This window comes from Ovis canadensis, chromosome 11 (assembly GCF_042477335.2).
Source record: "Ovis canadensis isolate MfBH-ARS-UI-01 breed Bighorn chromosome 11, ARS-UI_OviCan_v2, whole genome shotgun sequence".
Classification (NCBI taxonomy): domain Eukaryota; kingdom Metazoa; phylum Chordata; class Mammalia; order Artiodactyla; family Bovidae; genus Ovis; species Ovis canadensis.
Genome location: NC_091255.1, coordinates 37,646,734 through 37,670,469, shown reverse-complemented (window position 1 = coordinate 37,670,469; position 23,736 = coordinate 37,646,734). Strand labels below are relative to the sequence as shown.

Here is a 23,736-nt window from a genome sequence, read left to right as displayed (position 1 = left end):
GACTGGTTTGATCACCTTGCAGTCCAAGGAACTCTCAAGGGTGGACTAGAGATTATCATACTAAGTGAAGAAAGAGACAAATCCCGTATATCACTTATATGTGGAATCTAGAATAGGACACAAATGAGTTTATCTGTAAAAGAGAAACAGACTCACATACGGAACAGACAAGTGGTTGCTAAGGAGTGGGGTGGGAGAGGGATGGACTGGGAGTTTGGGGTTAGCAAATGCAAACTATTATATATAGGGTGGACAAGCAACAAGGTCCTACTCTATCACATAGGGGACTATATTTAATATCCATGATAAACCATAATGGAAAAGAATATGAAAGAAAATGTTTATATATGTATAACTACATCACTTTGCTGTACAGCAGAAATTAACACAACATTGTAAGTCAAATATACATAAAAAAAAAAAAAGAAAGTGATGCTGCAGCTTACAGTTGGGTCTCTGCATCACCTGGGGATTGTGGGGAAAGCCCAGAGGCCCAGATCTTATCCTGTGTCCATAAGCCTTGACCTTGTGCCCTTTGTGAACTCTTCATTGACTCTGCTCCTCAGTGAAGTTTGAGAAGCACCCCTCTTAGGAGTCGTCTCGGGGATGATAATATGTGTGTGCTGCAGGGGGCGGGGGTGGGTATGTGTGGGAGGTGAAACGTCTTGTCTTCCGTGAGTAAGCACCGAAGCCGGGCTGCAGACAGGAAGTGCTGGAGGAGACCAGAGGAGGGGCCGGTGTCTGCAGAAGCAGCTGCCACCTGAGCCACACCTGGGAGGCAGGCGAAGGCGCGGCTGCATGGAGAAGCAGGGAGGGTGCGCCAAGCAGAGTGGAAGACTCGATGGCAGTGCAGAGGTGGGGACAGGCCTGCCGCCTGTGGGGACACGGAGGCCGTTTGGGGCCAGAAGGGACAGGAACGGGGAACTGGGCTGACGGGAGGAGCGCTTGACAAGATTCACCTGCGAGTGTTTGCAGGCTTAGGATAGGGCGGAGGCAGGATTCTTTCTGTCTGCAGTGTCATCAGCGGGGATGAGGGCTGGGTGGTGGCAGGGAAGGTGGAGAAAGGGTGATTTAAGAGGAAATCTGAGTGGCGTAGGTCTCACAGTCAGTTAATACTAATTGAGCAGGTGTGTCGGGCGCCGGAATGCTGTGAGCCAGCCGGACAAGGTCCCTGATGCTGGAAGTCTGCTTCAGGGTGAGGAGGCGGGGCTGGAGTTGGGCAATAAGCAGACAAACCCAAATAAACAAGGAGGGCTTCAGCCCGTGGTAAATGCTGTGCAGGATTAAATTGGTTCCTGTGGTTGGAAGTGACTAAATGGTGGCTTTAGATCGGTGCTTGTGGGAGAACCTCCCACTTAAGCTGATGTCTGGATCCGGCCATGGGAACGAATTGCTGGGGGAAAGGCAGAGGTAACAGCCCATGCCAAAGCCACGAGGAAGGACCGAACTTTTTCCAAGGAGCAGCTAGGGCAGCGAGGTCCAAGCTTAATCTGCAGCGATGGAAATGTTCTGGTCATTTCCTGGTCATCTGTTCTGGTCATGTGGCCACCAGCTCCATGTGACAGCTCAGTAGGAACCGAATTTCACATTTTATTTTAGTTGTCACTGTTTTAACTTTAAAAAAGCAACATACGTCTGGGAACCACACTGCATTGAGTGGCACAGAGCAAAGAAGATTGGTGTGGCTGGAGGGGATGTGTGTGGTATAAAATGATGAGGGATCGGGTAGGTAGAAGGGCAGATTTTATTGCTTTGTGAATTAGGTGAAGTAGTTTGGATTCTTTTTTTCAAAGAGCAGTGCAAAGTCTTTGGATGATTTTGGTTGAGGGGGTTGATGTAATCTGAGAACTGTTCGCTCTGGTTGCCATGTAGAGAATAGGTTGGAGGGGATGGAGAGCCAATTTGAAGATCATTGTGATGATACAGGGAGTGGTGATGGTGCCCTGGGAACAGGGTGGCAGCACTGGGTGGATTCTGGATGAACTTTGGAGGTGGATTGACCGGAGTTGAGAGGGATTAGATTGGGAAGGTGGAGAACTTGACCCTGGATAGCAGCATTGTGAGAAGTCTGCTCAGAAGTCTGGCTGAGTCTCAAGGTCTGGGTAGACTGTACCCAGATCCCTGACCTGCAGAAACAGACCGCACGTCTATTGTTTGAAAGCACTGAGTTTTGCTCTGATTTGGTACACAGTGGGCTTCCCTGGTGGCTCATTGGTAAAGAATCTGCCTGCCTGTGCAGGAGACATGGGTTCAATCCTTGAGTTGAGACGATCCCTGGAGAAGGGAATGGCAACCTACCCGAGTCTTCCTGCCAAGATAATCCCACGGACAGGGGTGCCTGGTGGGCTACAGTCCGTGGAATTGCAGAGAGTCGGACATGACTAAGCACACAGTACTCTGATACACAGTAATATTATTTGTTACTAATTATTATTATTTGCTTATTTGCTAGTAATTCCATTAGTAAAATAGCTAGTAGAAGAGGCAAAGGCAGTGTCCTCAAAACCCTTCATCTCCTGGCTTTACTTTCCTCTATGTTGGCGGCATTTTCTAGCTTAGTCAACTCTTCAGAAAGATGCTAAAAACTCTTAGGAATTCCAAGGAAAGAGGAAAATCACTGGGCAGCTTTCCAGTGGAGCCTAGGAAGGCATAGTTGAGAGGTGCGGTCATCCTAACCCCACGGACTGTGGAAGGAATAAGAGTGGTACCCAGAGGAAAATTAAGGTCAGCTGGTTCCGGTGGGGGAAGAATGGAAACCTACCCGACATGGTAACCAATGAGACGTGGCAGTGATGGAATCCTTGATGTGAGCCTGGAAGGCATTTGAGGGGACAGGTCCAGCTCTCAGGCAGAGAGGGAACTGAATGGCTCGTGCCATCAGCATCGTGGTGTAAAGGCAGCAGCTGCAAGGAGCTGGGGGGAATGAGGTCGTGGGAAGTGGTGATCCCCGCATTAACTGTGTGTGAGATTTTGTGTGCCCGTGTCCATGCAAGGACATTAAGAAGAGAAAATGGCAGTGAGGGGCCAGGCAGGCAGATAGATTTTGTTCCTCTGTGCTAATAGGCGAGGTTGCCAGTTGCAGGCCTAGAAATATAATGAAATTAATCACAAAAAGGCAAGGCTTCCAGGAACCATATACATCACTTGTTTCATCATCTGTTAAACCTGAATTATTCCCCCAAGACTTCTTTTAACCTAAAGTTTCCGTTTCCTCCTCCTGAGCCTTCAGAATGCCTAACAAGGAGGGGAATAGCTGCCTCTTTTCCTTCCTCTTTCCTGGTCGCCTGTGAAGGTGCTAAGGAGCTGGGCTAATAATAAGCTGAGAATATTCCTCCAGCCCAGCAGGAGCGAAGAGAGAAATCCTGGCCCTGTCCTGTCCCCATCATGTGCCTTTTGGTATGAAGTGGAGCCTGATTGTGAGTTCGGGAGGAAGTTAGCTGTCAGGTTTGAGCAATGCTTGGTTTGTAAGAGAACAAAGATTTCTCAGGAAATAAGATTGGGCAGAGGCCATCACATGGACTGGCCACAGGGCAACTGATCTTGTAAAAGTCATGAAGATACAGCTTTGGGTTTTTTTTTAACATTTTATTTTGTGTTGGGGTGTAAGTAATTAACACTGTTGTGGTGGCTTTAGGTGTACAGCAGAGAGTCATACATAGACGTGTATCCATTGTTCCCCAAACTCCCCTCCCATCCAGGCTGCCACATAACACTGAGCAGAGTTCCCTGCGTTATACAGTAGGTCCTTGTTGGTTATCCATTTTAAATATAGCTGTGTGTAGATGTCCATCCCAAACTCCCTAACTATCCCATTCCCCCCATTCTCCCCCTCCCCACAACCGAAAGTTCTTTCTCTTAAGTCTGCGAGTCTGTTTTGTAAGGAAGTTCATCTTTGCATCATTTCTTTTTAGATTCCACATATAAGGGATGTCATATACTCCTTCTCCTCCTCTGACTTACTTCACTCAATATGACAATCTCTAGGTCCATCCACATAGATGAAGCTTTCTTTTCAAGACCAAGTGTTAGATGCAGACACGACGGCACTGTTATAACTGCCTGGGATGGCGCACTTCCCTGTGGTATCAGGTGTATTCCATAGAGCAAGCGTGCGGAGTGTTAGAGGATTCACTTCATGCCTGACCATCCAACTTGGCCACCTGAGCAAGAATACTGGGGGAGAAATAAATTGGAAGAGGAATTAAGAATTCCAGTTCGTCCCTCACTTCCAGCCTCCACACGGAGAGAGGCTGACTGCCTCTGCCAAATCCACTCCAGGCCAGTGGAAAGATGCCCCTCTCAGGTCACTTGACACTGTGACCCAGTTTAAGCTTCGCACCAGCCAGAGACGCAAAGTCCCCGCCAGCTCCTGCTGCCCCCTTCAGCCTGTGTAGTGGTTGGAAACCTAGCAGGGCTTTCTGCATCGCCTTTCCTGGAGCTCCTCGGGAATGCTTCCTGGCTTTGCAGGGGCTGGTGGGGCAGGCACTGTTTGGTAAACAGGGGCGGGACTGGGGGAGAGGGGGAACTGGACGGGCGGGTCCCCGACTCCCTGTGTTTTTTTCCAATGACTCACAGGCTGTGATGCTGAAAGGGGCCTCTGGGATAGATCATCTGCTCCAGCAGGCTTATTTCACAAGCATGATTTCAGAAACAGGGCTCAGGGACAGTCCCAGAGCAGTTAGTGTGTGGGGAGGGGGACGTGGGACCCATCACTCGTGTCAACTCATGTCCACCCCCAGGGCCACGTGTGCCCTTATTTATTAAGACCCTGATGCTGGGAAAGATTGAAGGCAAGGGGAGAAGGGAGTGGCAGAGGATGAGATGGTTAGGTGGCATCACCTACTCAATGGACATGAATTTGGGCAAACTCCAGGAGATAGTGGGGGACAGAGGAGTCTGGCGTGCTGTAGTTCATGGGGTCGCAGAGTTGGACACAACTTAGCAACTGGACAACATCAGCATACATATATATGGCAGGGATGGGGTGGGAATGGAGTTTGGTTTTGGACATGTTGCATTTGAGGTGTCAGTGGCCTTTGTTTCTGAAGCAAAATGTGGTTTATCAGACTTCCCTGGTAGTCCAGTGGTTGAGAATCTGTCTGCCAATGCAGGAGACTTGGGTTCAATCCCTGGGTCAAGAAGATCCCCTGGAGGAGAAAATGGCAACCCACTCCAGTGTTTTTGCCTGGAAAAGCCCATGGATCGAGGAGCCTGGCAGGTCTACAGCCCATGGGGTCACAGAGAGTCAGACACGACTTAGCGACTAAACAACAACAAGGTTCTGTATTCTCAGAATAGAGGGTAATAGGAGTTACTGTTTTCAGTGAGGTCGACAGGAAGGGTCTCTGGTTGCGAACGTTTGAATAGAGGCCCTAATAAAATCAGGGAACAAACCTGTGGGGTCTGAGAAGTGTGTGTCTGTGGGATGGGGAGGAGAACGCATGGGCCAAGAGTAGACAGGCCCTCCACTGGGTCTGGAATAGAGGGAGATACGAAGGTGGGAAAGATTTGACTGGAGGCATGACATGATTTCTTTTTAAGACTGAGATGAAATTCACCAAACCTAAAATTGACCTTTTAAACTGTAAAATTCACTGATGCTTAAGTGTATTTGCAATATTGTGTGACCATCTCCTCAGTCTAGTCCCAAAACATCTTCAGCAACCCCAAAGGAGACCTTGTACCCTTAAACACTCATTGCCCATTTCCCCCATCCCTCCCTCCCCGCTGCTTGAAGCTCATGGTCTTTAAAGATTTTTTTTTTTTTAACTATCTTCTTTTTCTAACTGGTGGGAGGAATTTCTTTTGGCTTTAGGGTATGAATGGTGCTTGCCTTGAGCACGTGGCTTGTTTTATCCTAAGGACACGGAGAACCCTTTAGCCAAACACATTTCCCTCTTTGCTCTGGCTTCAAAGCTCCATGCCAGATTTGGGGGGCCACCCCTTCTAGTGCAGAGAGATTGGACTGGAGAGGTCCCTGACCACAGCCAGACCGCATCTCATTTTTCCTGCTCCAATTTTCTCTATCCACTATGGCGCTCCCAGGGTCTGGACCAGGGAAACGGATCAGGGGCGCTTTCACTAATTCTCTCCCCTCCACTCCGTCCTCCCAGCTTCTCCCCGCTCTGAAATCAGACGTGCTGCACTTGACCTCCCTGCTCTGGGGGTTTGTGCTCACACCACGTGTCCCCCCACTGCCAGCTTGGAAATCAACAGCTCCAGAAATAGCATGCGTGGCAGCCCGCCCTGGGTCATTAAGGGTGATTTATTTCTCTGTTAGAGACGCTGGACTGGGTGAGGATTTACCTCGAGTCCCTTCATTGCGCTGAGCTGAGCCTTGTGAAAAGAGGCTCGGTAATTAGGGCCGCGTGGAGCCTCCCTCAGCCCAGCCTGTGCGGGTTTAATGAGAGTCGGCCAGAGGCCAGGGAGCTTCATATTGGCATACATGGTCCCCTTCTCCTGAACCCTCATTGACTCAACTTAGGGGCCCAGAGTACTGGACTGTTCAGAGGTGAGGAGGTTGCCAGCAGCTGGGTTCCCTGGGACATTGAACCCCTGCTCCATCCTTCTGACCCCAGCCCATCTTTTTGGTGCCCCTAACAGAACCTCAGTTTTGCTGGCTCAGTGATGTATTCTCCCCCCCCCCCGCTTTTTTTTTAAAGCAGCACAAGCCTCTCCTTCACCCTCTTTAATATTACTGATATTATACCTAGTGCAATTGTGCCTTGACAGCGAGGCGGGGGATGTCTGCTCTGGGTGAAGCCCCAGCCTCCCTTTTGACCCAGCCCATCAGGATTTTAATCTCTCCTCTCCTTCTGGATATACTCCCTAACAGGTGGATGCATTTTTTATTTTCAATTATTTTTTTATTAGAGGATGCTTGGGGCCCTAGGGGGGCAGGCTTCCCTGGTGCCTCAGGAGTAAAGAATCCGCCTGTCAATGCAGGAGACACGGGTTCAGTCCCTGGGTCGGGAAGTCCCCTGGAGGAGAAAATGGCAACCCACTCCAGTATTCTTGCCTGGGAAACCCCATGGATAGAGGAGCCTGGTGGGCTACAACCCATGGGGTCGCAAAGAGTCAGACACATCTGAGTGACTGAACACCATCACATCATCAGGGGCCTGTGGATTTCAGAACTTAAGGGACCTCAGACTTCAGCCCTTCTTCCCTTTCTGAGCTGTAAAGGGGTCATCGTTTCTGAGCTCAGCAGTGGTGGGCTGACTGCCTTCTGAGATCTTAGACTTGCTGAGTCCATCCTCTTCACAATGATGAAGGCTTCGGAACTGTTTGACGGAGCTGTTCAGAAAGGCCTCTTCATTGTTTCATTCATTCATCATCCATCATGATTCAGTGAATCTTTATTGAGTGTCTTCAGTGTGCAAGGCATGTCTGCTGGGTGCAGTGTAGACACCCAGCATGGGCACCTGGCCCCCTGCATCCCAGGGACCAATAAGCTCATTGCCAAGCAGGGACAAGTCCATGCCACGCTCCAGCATCAGCCTTTTCTGGCCAAGTGTTGTTGACATAGTGATGATGCTTAGTGCCTCTCAAAAAGCATCCTGGCCCACTTCTTCCCTGGTGATCCCATCTTCTGGGAGGCATGTGCCTGCTCAGCAGAAATCAGGGCAGTCTGTGTATACAACACGCACCACCCCCCCCAACACACACACAAACACAAGCCACCCAGGGAGGCCAGGCCCTGCTCCCTCTGCAATCTGGGCGGGTGGGATGTTTCCTTCACGGATAGTTTCTTTTGTGAGTTTTCCCATGCACACCTGAACCTCTTAATGGACTCTCCTAAAACTAAGTGGGAATCACAGTTGTTTCCTTTGTTTAGAGGGCAGGGGGAAACCTTTCGTGTAACTTCCCTGTATCTGCTGGTGCCTTGGGGAGGTCCTTTGTTGAGTTGACAGAACCATTTTTGGTTATTTGGGACCCGCTGAAGGATTTCCAGGTTGGTCTGAGGGGATCCTTGTAGCTTATAGGCCTCCTCTGCCTGCAAAGGCCTCTGGAACTGGGATCTCTCAGGAATATATGCTACAGCTCTTAACCTCTCACTCCATGCCCGCATCTGTTCTATAGTTCAGGTAGCTTTGATTCATGCTGAGATCATGCCTGACCCCCCCAGCAGGATCCAGTGAAGAAGCTTTGGTCTGAAACTGGATTTCTGCACCGACTACAGTTCTTACTGATTTCATCAGCTTGTGCAACCTGAGTTGATTCACTTTTCCCATCAAGTTTAATGGGCTTCCTGGTGACTCAGATGATAAAGAATCTGCCTGCAATGTGGGAGACCCAGGTTCTATCGCTGGGTTGGGAAGATCCCCTACAGAAGGTTATGGCAACCCACCCCAGTGTTCTTGCCTGGAGAATTCCATGGACAGAGGAGCCTGGTAGGCTGCAGGCCATGGGGTCACAAAGAGTCAGACACGACTGAGTGTCTAACACTTGGTTTTAACTGAAACTCTGCTCCTATCACCTCTGTTTAGAGAGCCCAGAATAAATTCAGGTTCCTTATGATGGTTTGAGAGCAGGGATGGTGCCAGGTATAGCAAATCCTGTGCCAAAGCCAAGGAAACATGATCCCTGCTCTCAGAGCCTCAGGACACGCTGAGACCCTGTTTACCCATCCTCCCTGCTGCAGAGTGTAAGCATTCTCAGCTGATTAGCTAATGACTTAGGATTGGGCTAGTGCGATGCCAAAAACGTGAGTCACTCACTTACAGGTATGGGCAGCAGTGCGCATGCTCCGTTGCCATGGGAACGTGAACATGTATTCATCTCCGAGCAGAAAGAATTTACTTCCACTCATCAGGGATGTGGATGGTTCCCACATTGTTCCCCGGGCACGTCTGTTCTCCCGAAGGCTGCAGCGTCTTCACCCCATCACCCCATCCACTGTGACACTTTTCCGGGTGAGTGTCCTGACTCAGTGTATGCATTGCTCCACCCCCAGCCCTTCTACTTTGTGGGTGCAGCCAATATCCCATTGTGCCTCTGATACCCAAGTTGAAGTCCCAGTGACCTAATTGTAAAGCAGGAGAAGCAGGAATGTTTTCTTGAGGCCAAGCAGCCTGATGAGGTGACAGGAGCCAGACTTTAAAGTTTGAACAGATTTGGCTCAGGTTCTGGCGCTGTCACTTATGAGCTGTGTAACCTTGAAAAAATATTTTTCTTCCTCTTTAGTGTCCTCTTAGATAAAGAGGGATTAATCCCTATGTTGGACTTCTTGGGTAGCTCAGTGGTAAAGAATCTGCCTGCAGTTCAGGAGGCATGGGGTTCGATCCCTGGGTCAGGAACATCCCCTGGAGAAGGGAATGGCTACCCTCTCCAGTATTCTTGCCTAGAGAATTCCATGGACAGAGGAGCCTGGCAGGCTGCAGTCCATGGGATCACTAAGGGTCGAACACAACTTGGCAACTAACCACCACCGCCGCCATCAACAAATCCCTGTATTACCAAGTTGTGGGAAGGATGAAGTTAAAGCATGTCAGTGTACTCGTTCATCACTGAGTACGTTTTCTTACTCTGTGCGCCAGCACCCTGGGGTGAAGCAGTGACGCTGAGCACCCTGAGGCATTACCTCTGGCTTCCCAGGTGGCATCTGTCAGTGTAGGAGACTTAAGACATGCAGGTTCGATCCCAGGTCAGGAAGATCCCCTGGAGAAGGAAATGGCAACCCACTCCAGTATTCTTGCCTGGAGAATCCAGTGGACAGTGGAGCCTGGTAGCCTGTAATCCATAGGGTTGCACAGAGTCAGACACTACTGAAGTGACTGAGCACGCTGCACCCAGGGACATCCTGGAGAATTCAGAACTCTGGACTGTGGGCTTCGCCTACCTTATGCTGGCTGTCACACGGGGGTCTTTGGTCACAAACTTCAGAAACCAATTCTTCAATGTCAGCAAAGTGAAATTTATTACAAAGATTCTGGAAGCTGACAGAATGGACAGGAGGCTGGGGATATCTTCTGAAAGCAGGTAGAAACCAAGATGCTCAGCTGTGTGGGGCCAGGAGGTAGGACTGATAGGAATACTCTTAGAGCGAAGAGAGCGTGGTCAGGCGTGTTTGGTTGTTAAGGGGGAAGCCCCATATGTCTCTCCAGGTGTCAGCAGAGAGCATCTGGTGGCAAGCACACCTTTGCCCTGTGAAAGAGGAAGGAACTCCCACTGGCATCCCTTAGGGCTTGTAGAGGGAGGGCTAGCACCTGGATTCAGAGATCCATGGAGAAAGTACCTAGTAGCAGTGCCTTTTTTTCCAAAAAAGAAAGAAAAAGTGCAGTGGTGTTAAGGTTTGGGTAAAGGACATTTGGCAGCTTAAGCAACAAATGTCTGCAGCAGTGATCTTGGACAGATTTCACTGCTTTCCTGAAAATGAGAGACTTGAACTTGATAATCTCAAAGGACCCTTGGGTTTCTAATAGGACCGCTGCAGTGATGAAATAGCTTTCCACTGGAAAGGACAGGATTTAGCATTAGGCCCCTTCTTAGTTCTTTGTTTTTCTCCTAAAGCCTCCTGCTCTGCAAGATATGCAGTTAATGACCAATATTTTCTAAAACTCACTTAGTTTTAACCGAAAAAAGAAGTTATACCATATGTATCTACTATATCCCTATTTTAAAAATCAACTATAATTTATATATTTTACAATAAAGTATATAATTTACCATAAGTGTATCATGAAAAAAGTGAAAGTGTTAGTCGCTCAGTCATGTCCGAGTCTTTACAGCCACATGGGATGTAGCACGCCAGGCTTCTCTGTGTATGGAATTCTCTAGGCAAGAATACTGGAGTGGGTTGCCATGCCCTTCTCCAGGGGATCTTCCCAACCCAGGGATGGAATCCGGGTCTCCTGCCTTGCTTCTCCCTACCTCCCTGGTGGCTCAGACGGTAAAGAGTCCGCCTGCGATGCGGACATTCCATCCCTGGGTCGGGAAGATCCCCTGGAGGAGGAAATGGCAACCCACTTGGTGTTCTTGACTGGAGAATCCCATGGACAGAGAAACCTGGCGGGCTACAGTCCATCGGGGTCACAAAGAGTCAGGCACGACTGAGCGGCTAAGCACAGCATTGCAGGCAGATTATTTACTGTCTGAGCCACCAGAGAAGCCCAAATGTATCATAATTTACCATAAATGAATAAAATGTACTGTCAGCTATTATTTACCATAAAATTCACCCATTCTCATGGTATAGGTCAGTGACTTGACAAATATATATACCTGTATAACTGCCACTCCAGTTGACGTCTGGTACATGGTTCTGAAACCTTCTCTCTCACCCATTTGCAATCAGTTTTTCTCCTATTCATCTCCTCAGGTCACCTCTACTTTCTACCCTATAGGTTAGTTTTGCCTATTCTAGGATTTCATAGAAATGGATCATGCGGTTTATACCCTTGGCTTTGTACCCTTGAAGTTTGGCTTCCTTGAATAGGATAAGGTCTGAGATTTAGCCATATTGTATCAATTGTTGATTCCGTTTTATTGCTTAGTAGAATTTCATTGGTTGACTATACTCCTAGAACCGAACTTAACCCATTTGTCAGTTGATGGACGTTTGGGATGTTTCCAGATTTTAGCTATTATGAGTAATTCTCCGAACTTTTGTATGTAAGTCTTTCAGACATGTTTTCATTTCTCTGGTGTAAATACCTAGGACTGAAATTGTTGGATCATATGGTAAGTGTATGTTTATATAAGAAACGGCAAAACTAGTTTCTGCACATCACTCGTCACTCACAGCAACATATGAGCTTTCAATTGTCCTAGTTCCTTGCCAAGATTTTTTTTTTAACATTCTAGTGAGAATGAAGTAGTTTCTCATTGCGCTTTCAACTTGTGTTTTCCTGAGGGTTAATGATGTTGGACATTTTTCCTGTGCTTATCACCATCTCTGGATTCAACAGGTATCAACACTTGGCAAATGTCAGTTAGAAATACCACATTCAGTTCAGTCGCTCAGTCATGTCCAACTCTTTGTGACCCCATGGACTGCAGCACGCCAGGCTTCCCTGTCCATCACCATCTTCCGGAGCTTGCTCAAACTCAAGTCCATCAAGTCGGTGATGCCATCCAACCATCTCATTCTCTGTCGTCCACTTCTCCTCCTGCCCTCAATCTTTCAGGGTCTTTTCCAAGGAGTCAGTTCTTCACATCAGGTGGCCAAAGTATAGAGTTTCAGCTTCAACATCAGTGCTTCCAGTGAATATTCAGGACTGATTTCCTTTAGAATTGACTGGTTGGATCTCTTTGCAGTCCAACAGACTCTCAATAGTCTTCTCTAACACCACAGTTCAAAAGCGTCAATTCTTGGGCACTCAGTTTTCTTTATAGTCCAACTCTCACATCCATACATGACTACTGGAAAAGCCATAACTCTGACTAGATAGACCTTTGTCGGCAGAGTAATGTCTCTGCCTTTTCATATGCTGTCTAGGTTACTCATAGCTTTTCTCCCCAGGAGCAAGCGTCTTTTAATTTCATGGCTGCAGTCACCATCTGCAGTGATTTTGGAGCCCAAGAAAATAAAGTCTGTCACTGTTTCCATTGTTTCTCCATCTATCTGCCATGGGGGGATGGGACTGGATGCCATGATCTTAGTCTTTTGAATGATGAGTTTTAAGCCAGCTTTTTCACTCTCCTCTTTCACTTTCATCAAGAGGTTCTTTAGTTCCTTTTCACTTTCTGCCATAAGGGTGGTGTCATCTGTGTATCTGAGGTTATTGAATTCTCTCTCAACAATCTTGATTCCAGCTTGTGCTTCCTCCAGCCCAGCATTTTGCATGATGTACTCTGCAGGGTGACAACATACCGGGTGACAATAACACATTCCTCGGCATTAAAAAAAAAAACAAAAAATCCCACGTGTTCCTCCAGTTCGGTTCCCCTTTCTCCTTGTCTCTGCAGAGGTAACCACTCTTCTGTGGTTGGTGGCTCTTTTCTCTGAACATGGTGAAAATTTGTATTACCATGTATGCATCTACAGGGGCCTCCCTGGTGGCTCAGCAGTAAAGAACCCGCCTGCCAATGCAGAAGACACGGATTCGACCCCTGGGTCAGGAAGATCCCCTGGAGAAGAAAATAGCACCCCACTCCAGTATTCTTGCCTGTGAGATCCCAGGGATGGAGGAGCCTGGCAGGCTGCAACCCATGCGGTCACAAAAAATCGGACATGACTGAGTGACTAAACCACAGCAACAGCATGCATCTGCAGGAAACATTTACTAATGTCTTATGTCTTTTGAAACTTACATGAAATATAGTTCTCTTGGTGGGATTGGCTTTCTTCACGCATGTTTTTGAAGTTTATCCAGGTCAGTGTATGTAGACCTGGTTCATTTTTCTAGCACATGCATATCTCATAGGTGATTCCTGTGGGTGGGCTTTTTAGATTATTAGAAACAACTGTACATTTCTCCTTGTGCACTTCTGTGAGTATTCCTCTGAAGCAGATAGATACCTAGAAGATTATCTGGGTCTCAGTATGTACCTTGGGATTTTGCCACTTGGGATTTTGTACTTTTCAAACAGGTTTTGCAAATATACACACAATGCTACTCGCAGAGTATACAATATCCACTCCCCTTGCCAAGAGAGCACACTTATTTTTGCCATCTGAACGTGTGAAATATTGCACCTCAGATTTAACTTGTGTTTGTTTTCCTTTCATTGCTAGTGAGGTTGTGTGTATTTTCATATGTGTATTCGCTTTCAGATTTCCTCTCCTGTGCATATCCTATTCACACCCTGCTCACTTTTCCATCACGCTGTCTTTTAAGCCTTGCTTTTTCATACGTTTTAAATGGTATATTTTGTCATGTGGCTTTTTAAAATTGTAATCTAGTCAAATGCATGTATTAACTGCATATAGGCTTTTAATTCTTACATTATTTTTCTTTGAAGATTGGTATCAGAGTATTCTAAAAGGAATTGATTGTTTTTCTATTTCTGGTAGAGATGGTGTAAATGTTGCCTTTTCCTTAAAGGTTTGAGAGAACTTTGTCAGTAAAACCACATAAACCCATTATTGTTTTTTAAGGTAGATTGTAAACCGCAGAATCGATTCCTTTGAAGGTTATAGATCTCAGGTTTTCTATTTCCTCTTGAGTCAATTTGAATTTTTTCTGAAAAATGATCAGTGGCAGGAGATAGCAAAAAGTCAGATGGTTCCAAGACTTGTGAAAAAACAGCACCTTCTGCCGACTCAAATTCCAGACACCTCGGTCAGCTGAGGAGATCAAAGTGAAAGCCCTGCAGGGCTTTGTATTATTCAGAAGGAGAAAAGAGTTATCAATTAACTGTATGCTTGAAGTCAAGTGTACATGTAGAAAATGTCAGTGTAACCACCTAAGTAGTGTAAATAGACTCTAAATACCAAGTTGGTGGGGTTGGAGGGAAAATAAAGAAAATGCAGTCCATCCAACAGAAAGCAAGTAGGAGGAAGCAGAAACCGTAAAGCAAAAAGCCTGGTAAATAGAAAGCATGTCACTACAATGGCCTGCAGGCAGCATCTCCTCCTAAGATGCCTTTCTGGACCGCTTGGTGTTTCTGCTTAGCACTGCACCCATCCGTCACCCTGCACCATGACTGCCCGTCTGCCATCTTTCTCTCTTTACAGAAGGCAGACTCTTCCCAGAACCTGACTGGGTCATATATTTGCTGCTTCTCGGTGCCTGACATATAGTAGGTGCCCACTTGGTGTTTGAATGAGCCTGGCAAACAATTTAATAAGTAAGTGAACAGATGGGCAAATAAATCTGGAAAGGTTACTCTATCAAGTTTAGCAGCTGTGGGGAGACATTTTAATCAGCGATTGCCTTGGTTGGTCTGTGAGTGGGGAACTGAGGAAATAGCTGGAGCCAAGGATTTGACCGGGGAGCGGGGGTAGGAGTCAACGTGAGATGCCTAAATGGGAAAAGAAGTGAAAGTCATGTCCAGCTGCTTGCGACCCCCTGGACTGTAGCCTGCCAGGCTCCTCTGTCCATGGAATTCTCCAGGCAAGAATACCAGATTGGGTAGCCATTCCCTTCTCCAGAGGATCTTCCCAATTCAGGGATCGAACCCGGATCTCTTACATTGCAGGTGGATTCTTTACTGTCTGAGCCTAAATTGAAACCACCTCTAAAGTCTTCACTCAGCTGTCTGTGTGGCTGTTACATGCTTCAGTATGTGGTTAGTGCCTTGAGAGATACCTCGTGCAGCTGACAGAGAGCCTCTGCTGCAAATAAGAGTTTCCCAAACATGAACCAGAGCACGGGTCACCTGGGGCGCTTAGCAGAAAGCAGATTTTGATGCAGGAGGTCAAGGGAGGGTCCTGGATGCTGTGTTGCTAACCAGCTCACTGTGGCTGGTGTGTGGACTGGGCTTTTTGGAGCAAAGGTCCATGCTGTCATCTTGTTATCTACACCTTGGCTTTCCCCAGGGCCTCGGGGACAACAGAGGAACTCTAGACTTAGAGAACAGGCTCAAACGAAAACCATTCTGACTTCCAGGATTGTTACCAGTGACTGTGAAAGAGCCCAGCCCACACTGGCTGGGGAGGGGTGTCAGCTAGCCTCAAGCTGTGTTTCACCCTCTCCCCGTTTCCCTGTTTCTCAGGCTGAGCTGCTGGGCCTGTTAGGACACGTTGGATCCTGGGAAGCCCTCATCTTTGTGATTCACATGTCACTTGTCACTGTTCTCCGGCCCTGCCACACTTAATCTGAGCAATCAAAGTCCCATTTCCTTGCCTCATTCCTGCGAGCCTTCGCCTTGCTGTCCCTCGGGTCCCCGGCCAGGGAGGGTCTCCTAAATCTCCATTTTGCTGCCCACCCTGGGCGAGACTACGTCACTCTGCACACTCGGAATCATAACACAGCCTGGGAACTGTGACACCCTGACAACCAGCTCACTTCATTTTAGCCCCTCTCCCCCATTTTAGAGAAATAGCACAAAACCAGTGGGCAGGTAAGCCAGTAATGCACCAGTCCTAGGGCCAGACAATCCATGCACGTTGGTCCGTCCCCAAGCCTCTGTTCACAGTCTCCCCACCCCAGAAACAGCGCTGGCAAGCGGTCCGCTCTTTTCTTTGCCTTATGCTCATTATCTGTTCCCATGGATCCAGGAGGCTGGTGGACACAAAGATCATTCTATCAGTAAATGATGGAACTTGGGGTTTCTTTGGGCATGGGGTAGCTCCAGGACTTTACAGGAAGGGTGTTGTAAGCCAGAAGAACCTCTTACCCAGCAGGAAAATCAAAACTTGAATGCCTTCGGGGCTGTTTCCAGACCGTGGGCAGAAGAACCCTCCCCACCTGCTTCTGTAGCGCACTCCTGGTCCTCAGTGAGCTTCGGCCTTTGGCTTTTCCCAGGATGGGCAAAGGTGACGCTGCCCTGAGAGGAGGCCCAGGACAACCACGCCAGCCAGCATCTCTGTTGTGGAACAGATGATGGTTAAAGCAGTCTGCATGTTGGCTTTGCATCCCAGGGCCCCAGCCTTTCCTATTATTAACCTTGGCTGAACAAGCTGTAGACCAGGTCGTGTCTGCTACCGGCCCCCATGAGGCAGGTGGTGGCCACAGAGTCATCCGAGCAGCTCTGTTGGCTGCATGTTAGAATTACCTTTGAGCTTGCAAGGCAGCCATCTCCAGGTGTCTCCCTGAGACATGCTGTTTCATGGGCCAGGGGATTCCTGGGTATGCAGGTGGCTATAAAGCTCCCAGATGGGGAATTTCCTGGTGGCTACTCTCACTGCCATGACCCCGATTGAGGAACTGAGTTCCCACAAGCTGTGTGGTGCAGCCAAAAAAAAAAAAAAAAACCTCCCAGGTGATTTTCATGGGCAGCCAGGCTGAAAACCTCTGCTTTCGAGGATGACGGGGAAGATGGCAACGTTTTCTTCATCCTGTCAGGACAGTTTTTGTACGGCCCTGTTGACTTTTCATGAGATGACTGCAGTCTTTATTTTTTTCATGGGACATTTCCTGGTTTTTGTAGATAGGCCCCTGACCTGCAGGCTAAGCCCTCACCTCTCTGATACAAACACCTGTTGGGCGGGGCCCCACCTCTCCAGCTGTTGGCTGTTCACTGCACTTGTGGGGGAGTAATCTGCCTTCGGCTGTTTCCTATTCTTGTTCTTGGCTTCGGACTCAGAGCCCAGCTCCACAGAAATAATGTTATTGAGCCCAGTCTCTGGGCACTTCCCACTACCCCCACAGCAACCCTATGGGGTTTGTATGATTTTTGATCTTGTGCCTCAGATGTGGAAAGTCATTTGGCCAGGGGGATGGTGAAGCCAGGACTTGAATCTGGGTCTGTTTTCCTCATCAGCCCGAGCTCTCAGCCATCCCCACTTCCTTTCTATGCTTGGGGTTCCTTGGTACCTTCCTGCCTGCTGCCACGGGATGGTTTCTGAGTGGGACCCTCTGTTTCTGATTGGATGGCTCCTTAGAGCCTGTGGTTGGGTTGGACTGGAAGATCATGTGGTGTTGGGGAAGTGGGAATCAGGGATGTCGTCCCCTGTTTGAGAAAAAAGGCACATTTCCAACTTCAGAATGCTGCCCTCATCCTGGACCAACCCCCACATCCCAGATCATGACTTGCCTATGAGAGACCCTCTGCCTGTCCCTCCCAGTCCCTCCTGATTTAGGAAATTGGCCAGAGGCACAGCATCTCTGGTGGCATTTTCTCTCCCCAAGATCAGGCCAGTAGCCAAGGCCAGCTGAATGGAGCTCAGGGGAGCAGAAACTAGGGATGAAGGAGAACAGGGCCCAGGCTGGGAGCAGAAGGGGCACCTGCCCCAAGTGGGTGCTGATGTTGTGTGACTCCTGGGCATAGTGGCCACAGAGGCTGGAGAACAGACGAGCCAGTGGGGCAGGGAGGAGCTGGAAAATGCCTTGGGATGGGGCGTGGGGCAGACAGGAAACCAACCAGCAGCGCCTTCTTCCCTGCTGCCTGACAGTGAGCCAGACGGGGCAGGTTCCTATAGCATGTAGGGTAACCGTGTAGTGTGTTCCAGGAGACTGGGCAAAGGTGGGTCTGAGTGGTCCATAGGCAAGACTTTCCAAACCATTAAATCACAAAAGGAGAAGTGTTTTCCTTTTGCAGTGCTCTCAGTTAAGGAGAGTTTGGGGTGGTGCTGGGTGAGAACAGGCCTCGGCAGGTAGTACTGTCTAGTTACAACTGAGTAGCATCGCTTGTTTTTTTTTTTTGTTGCAGTTATTTTTGTGCTGTAGATTTCTGGCAGATGTTACTAGTTTTCCATTCAGAGAATACTATTAAGATTTTCTGAGAAATGTGTTGTTGTTTTTTTTAAGTAAAGAAAGGAGTCAACTAAAAATATTAAGTAAACAAGAGTGGTATGATGTCATGCCAAAAATGATAGTGAAAGATGAGCTCCCAAGGGAAGCTGGATATAGGGGGTTCAAGGTCACCAACTGTAGGGTCAAATAGACCAGGGCTCACACCCATTAAAATGGGATCTTGGGCAAGTCATTGCATGTCTGTAAGCTATAGTTGCATGCTGGGCCCAGTGCCTGACATAGAGAGTGATAATAAGTGGTGGTGATTATAAGAAGTGCTCATCAGTGTGAAATATTGCAGTTGCAGGCCAGTGTTCCTGGGAGAAAAATGCTGTCAATGAGCACAGGCCAACCACAGGCCAGCACGCTTTGTGAGGGAGTGAGCTCTCCATCAGCACAAGGGTTTTAGAGGCTTGTCACTTGCTTAGGGGTCAGTGGCAGAAATCTGCCACTGAATGGGCCAGCCAGACAGCAGGAGAGGTCCCTTTTAAGGAGCATTCTGTATCCAGTGTGGAGAAACCGTTAACTGAGCCAGCCCAGGACTGCTCTCCTTACAGAGCTTGCTTGCAGTGTTGGTCTTTGGCTGATGTCACTTGGATCTAGGGAGGGTTCCCACCATTCCAGAAATGATAAGGGTGGCTCTTATGTTCTTTCAAACAATTGTGGTTCATACTGAGCCCCTGCTTTCCTTCTGGGAGTCTGGGGTTTTGCTGTGTATCAGGCAGAGGATGCCTATGGGACCATGGCTGCATGCTCAGTCCCTCGGTTGTCTCTGGCTCATTGCAACCCTTGGACTGTAGCCCACCAGGCTCCTCTGTCCATGGAATTTCCCAGGCAAGAATACTGGAATTGCATTTCCTTCTCTAGGGGATCTTGCTGACCCACAGGTCAAATCTGCATCTCCTGCGTTGGCAGGTGGAGTCTTTACCACTGAGCCAGGGCTTACACCCAGGGAAGCCCACCTATGGGACCAGCCCCGGATCAAGCCCCAGTGCTCTGAGCCTCTGAGCATCCCTGGTAGACACACTTCCTATCCATCACAGCTGGACAAGTTCAGTGCATCTGCTCTGGGAGGAGACTCCTGCAGGCTTGTACCTGGTTTCCTCAGGGCCTGGCCCCCAGATACTTTTTCCCTTTATTGATTTTTCTTTTTTTTTTGTATCTTTGTGTTATAATAAATCGTGGCTACATTCTGGTTCTGTGAGTAGCTGGTCTCGGCCTTCCCGTCAGAGGAGAACCCAGGCTCCTTCAGCCCTTGAGCGAAGGGGTGTTGGGGTGCTGATGCTGCTTCTGGGGTGAGCTTGCCTATCAAGAGTGTGTTGGGGGGCTGCCCCTCTCGGTACTAGTGTGATTTCACTGAGCTTCTCGTGAAGCAGCTTAAGAGGTTTGGGAGGAGCTGGTGTGTCTTTTCACATGAGGCCTCTGTCTCAGCTGTGGGGCATATGACATTCTGAAGGACAGATCACAGGCCTGGACTAGTTCATGCAGAAGTGTCCAAGGTCAAGGCCAAGACCCAGTGACCAAGTTTGTTTGGTACAGATAGTCAGAGACGCCACACCCCAGCTCTTTACAGAATGTGAAGTGACCACACCTCCAAGTCAAGATTCTTATGAGATATTGCTATCAGCTTCTCTCAGTTAGAGTTAGCCGTTCTCCTAGTTGGGGGTCTCTCTAACAACTTCTAGGCGATGGTTTCTTATCTCTGATCAAGGCCCCCGCCCCCAGCCAGGGCAGAGCAGGGTGTGCAGTGTCCAAGCTGTATTCTCAAAGAACTGTCACCAACTGGAGAGTGACAGACGTTCTGGCTTGGTGCTGCTTGGGCCGGTGGCCCGGCTATTCCGTGTGGGTCTCCAGGGAGCTTTTCAGCCAGAAGTAAGCTGGTGGGGGCAGGGGCAGTAGTCTGTATGGAGGAGTGAAGGAGAGGCGTTTGGTGACCTGCAAGGAGACGAAGTGGATCATGGCTGCCCATGTGGAATGTCAGGGACCACGCAGTCCTTATGTGCTAGCTGTGTGTGGGTGTCCATAAGAGGCCTTAAGTGAGTGTGGTGCCATTTAAAAACAGGTCTCTTAGCCTGCCCAGGCCATCCTGGGCATGCTGTAAGGGACTACCTTGAGTGTTGTTGGTGTTACAGGAATGCCTGTGATTTGGGCAGCTTCCCTGGTGGCTCATTCGTAAAGAATCTGCCTGCCAAGCAGGAGTTTCAGTTTCAGTCCCTGGGTTAGGAAGATTCCCCTGGAGGAGGTCATGGCAACCCACTCCAGTATCTTGCCTGGAGAATCCCATGGATAGAGAAGCCTGGTGGGCTACGGTCCATGGGGTCACGAAGAGTTGAACACAACTTAGCGACTAAACAACAACAGCGTTTTGGGGAACCCCACCTTGCCTCACCAACCAGGTCAGCAGACCGCAAAGGAAGCTCAAAAGTTTGGTTTTGTTCTGAGCGTTTCTGTGGAGACGTGGGCGTGTCCTGACCCAGCTCCCCACATTGTGGGAGCAGCTTCCCGTTGGGAGGGGGGACCTTCCCCGGTTGCTCGAGTCCTCTTGGGGACTGGCAGAGGCCGGACACCCCACTTAGATCCAAGTCCACCTATATACTCTTGTAGGTGTGACCAGCCTCTTTTCTCCCCATGGTGGGAGTAGGGGTGTCACTCCAGAGGCAAGCTTCCCCCACCCGGCCGGGGAGCACCTGCAATCTACAGGCCTGGTTCTTTCCAGTGGGTGGTCTTTCCCTTCCTTGTCTCTGGTGCCAGGGCCCCCTTGACAGCAAGTACAGGCCAGAATCACCGCAGCTGTAAGAAACAGCCCAGCTGGACGTGGCTTCCTTCACACATCGCAGTCTCATTTTCCCTCCTTTCTTCCTGCTTCCAATACAAAGGAGATGCCTTCCCCCATCATACCCCAACCCTCCCACTCACTGAGGACATTATGGTGCATGTAGGGGTGTATTCTAATTAGCCTTACCTTGATCTGAGGTCATCTTGCATTTTATCCCTCAGCAGACAGCCCCCTGACTCCAGCTCCCCAGAATGTCCCTGAACAGACCTCATCCAGGGGTGCAAGCCACACTGGGCCGAGCCTGGTACTCTGCTCCCTGCGGATCTTCTACTCTGACTCTCTGTTAAAGACTCTGTGGTTATTTCTTCTCCTAGTGCCCCTCGGCCTGCCCAGGAGTTCCCCGCCATTCTGTGGAGCCCCGCCAGGCAGGCCCTGTGAGGCCTAGGAGGTGTGAACCGTGGCATGCCTCGTCCACGCTCACGTGATGGTCTGACTTGGCCAGGATAAGGGGGAGACGGCTGAGAATGGCTCCCAAAGGTGTGTCCACATTCCAGTCCCCAGGCCCTGGGAATGTTACCTGATTTGGGAGAAGGGTCTCTGCAGATGTGACCAAGTTAAGGATTTTAAGATGAGATTATCCCAGATTATCCAGATGGCCCTAAATGCAGTGCTGGATGTCCTTATTAGAAGGAGGCAGAAGGAGATGCTACTGTGCCCGAAGAGGAGGAAACTGACCAGGAAGGCAGAGACTGGAGTGATGTGGCCACAAGCCAAGGGGGGCTGGCAGCCACCAGGTGCTGGAGGGCAAGGACAGGATTCTCCCCTAGAACCTCCAGAGGGAACGTGGCCTTGCCAAAAACCTTGATTTCAGTTCAGTCATACAGGTTTTGGACTTCTGGCCTCCAGAACTGAGAGAAAATATATATATATATATATATATATATATATATATATACACTTCTGAGAGACGTGTATATTCTGAGAGTATACATACATATATATGTAGAGAGAGACTTGGTTTTATGCTACCAAGTCTGTGGTAGTTTTCTGCAGCAGCCATGGGAAACTAATACGGAGGGTATTTGGGAACACATGTCTCATTGGAAGAAGACTTTACCTTGATAGGAGGGGCTGAATCTCTCATACTCTCTGCTCTGTGTTCTTTAGAGTTTGCTGCTGTTGATATTATGCCCTGGCCTGTGCTGAGAGAATATTAGGCACAAATCTTTCTATTTCATCTCATATAAATGCCTCTCAAATTGGCTTCAGACAGAAAGGGAATTTATAGTTTGGTGTAACTGAAAAAGTACCAGAATGTCAGCTTCAGACATGGTTTGATCAAGCAACTTACACAGTATCAGCAATCTGATGTCTCTCTCTCTCCCTCCTCCCCCATCTCTTCTCTGTGTCCCTCACCAGCTCTTTTTTTCTTCTGTGTAGCTTCCATACTCAGGAGGTTTCCCCCATAGGGTGTCAAGATAACCATCAGCAGCTTCACATTTACATTAATTCCGACTAAAATCCAGGAATTGAGCACCTGGGTCACTTGCCTCCTCCAGAGCTAGTCAGTGTGGCCCGGGGAATAGACTGTGCTCCTTAGAGAGATGAGGGCCGCCTCTCTCCACAAACCATGATGATGGGGTGGGGAAAAGATGCACCCCCAAAAGAAAATCAGGGCGCTCTCAGCAGAAGTAGGGGTGTGTTGGGGGAAGGCACACTGAGAAGGTAACTGTCACGAGTTGCTTCTGGCTTGGTGTTTCCTGGAGATGTAGGATGCTGTTGCAGCCCAGGGTGGTTTCCAGGCCCCCAGATCACTGTGCTTGGAGATACCAGGTCATGCCTTTGAGACTTTCCCTCTGCTGCAAAAAACCAAGTGTGAAAACAGACACCCACATCCCCACATGTCACAGGAGATGGAGATGCTGACCCCAGAGGTCCCGAAAGGGGGCTATTGGATGAGGGAGCCAAGAGGTTTGTGTCCAGCAGCGGCAGCTGCTTGCATTAGAAAATCCCATTATCAAAGCGTCTTTGAACTTCTGTTGGTATTTACATGACTAATGTTCGATCTGGTGAAAGCTGTGCTTGGAAAAGGGACGTGGGGGTGGGTGCTCCCACCATAACAGGGCTTTCTCTTTGGCAACAGTCCACGGAGGGAGGGAGTCCACTGTGGAGACTGAACCACAGAGGGGCTCCTGGAGCCACATGAAGACAGCATCCCTCTGCCCCTTCTCTGCCCCTTGGAGGTGGGAGCCCTGGGGCCCAGGTCCAGAAGGAGGCATTTGGCAGGGAGAACGCTCAGTGGTTGGGCTGTGCTGGGTGGCGGTCAGGAAGCTGCCACACTGAGCAGGTGAGAGGAGAGGTGACTCACTAAGAGGTCCGGAGCCAGCTGTGCGAGTTCAGCAGGTTTCTACTGAATGCGTAGAGCTTTCACACCATCGTAGAGTCAAGAAATCATAAGTCGAAGTCAACAAAAGTCACCATAAGCCAGGGACCATCTGTGCTTCCAGAACCTACCTCCAGGCTTGTGGTAGAGACCAAATGAGCGAACGTACATAAACTGATGAGGACACTGAGCCACAAAGCATCGTGTTATGTGTTTATTGTTGTGGTTGTAATCATCTGAAAATGAAGATGGTGTTTCACCGTCCTCCAGTGTTGGTTTGCCTGTTAAGTGAGATA

The 23,736-nt window shown here is 48.9% G+C and overlaps 1 protein-coding gene across 4 annotated transcripts in view; it reads left to right on the top strand.

The window, feature by feature from the left end:
• The window catches only part of GAS7 (growth arrest specific 7), a 203,306-nt gene that overhangs the window by 57,317 nt on the left and 122,253 nt on the right, over nt 1-23,736 (top strand). Inside the window, exon 1 of one of the 4 annotated variants that reach the window (XM_069603563.1) lies at nt 683-855. The exons of 2 other annotated variants lie outside the window; for them this stretch is intronic. In XM_069603563.1, the coding sequence (XP_069459664.1) occupies nt 842-855 (14 nt within the window). In that variant the 5' untranslated portion in view covers nt 683-841. Of the gene's footprint in view, nt 1-682; nt 856-23,736 lie in introns of those variants that run through there. One more of the 4 variants, XM_069603557.1, reaches the window with a different exon arrangement.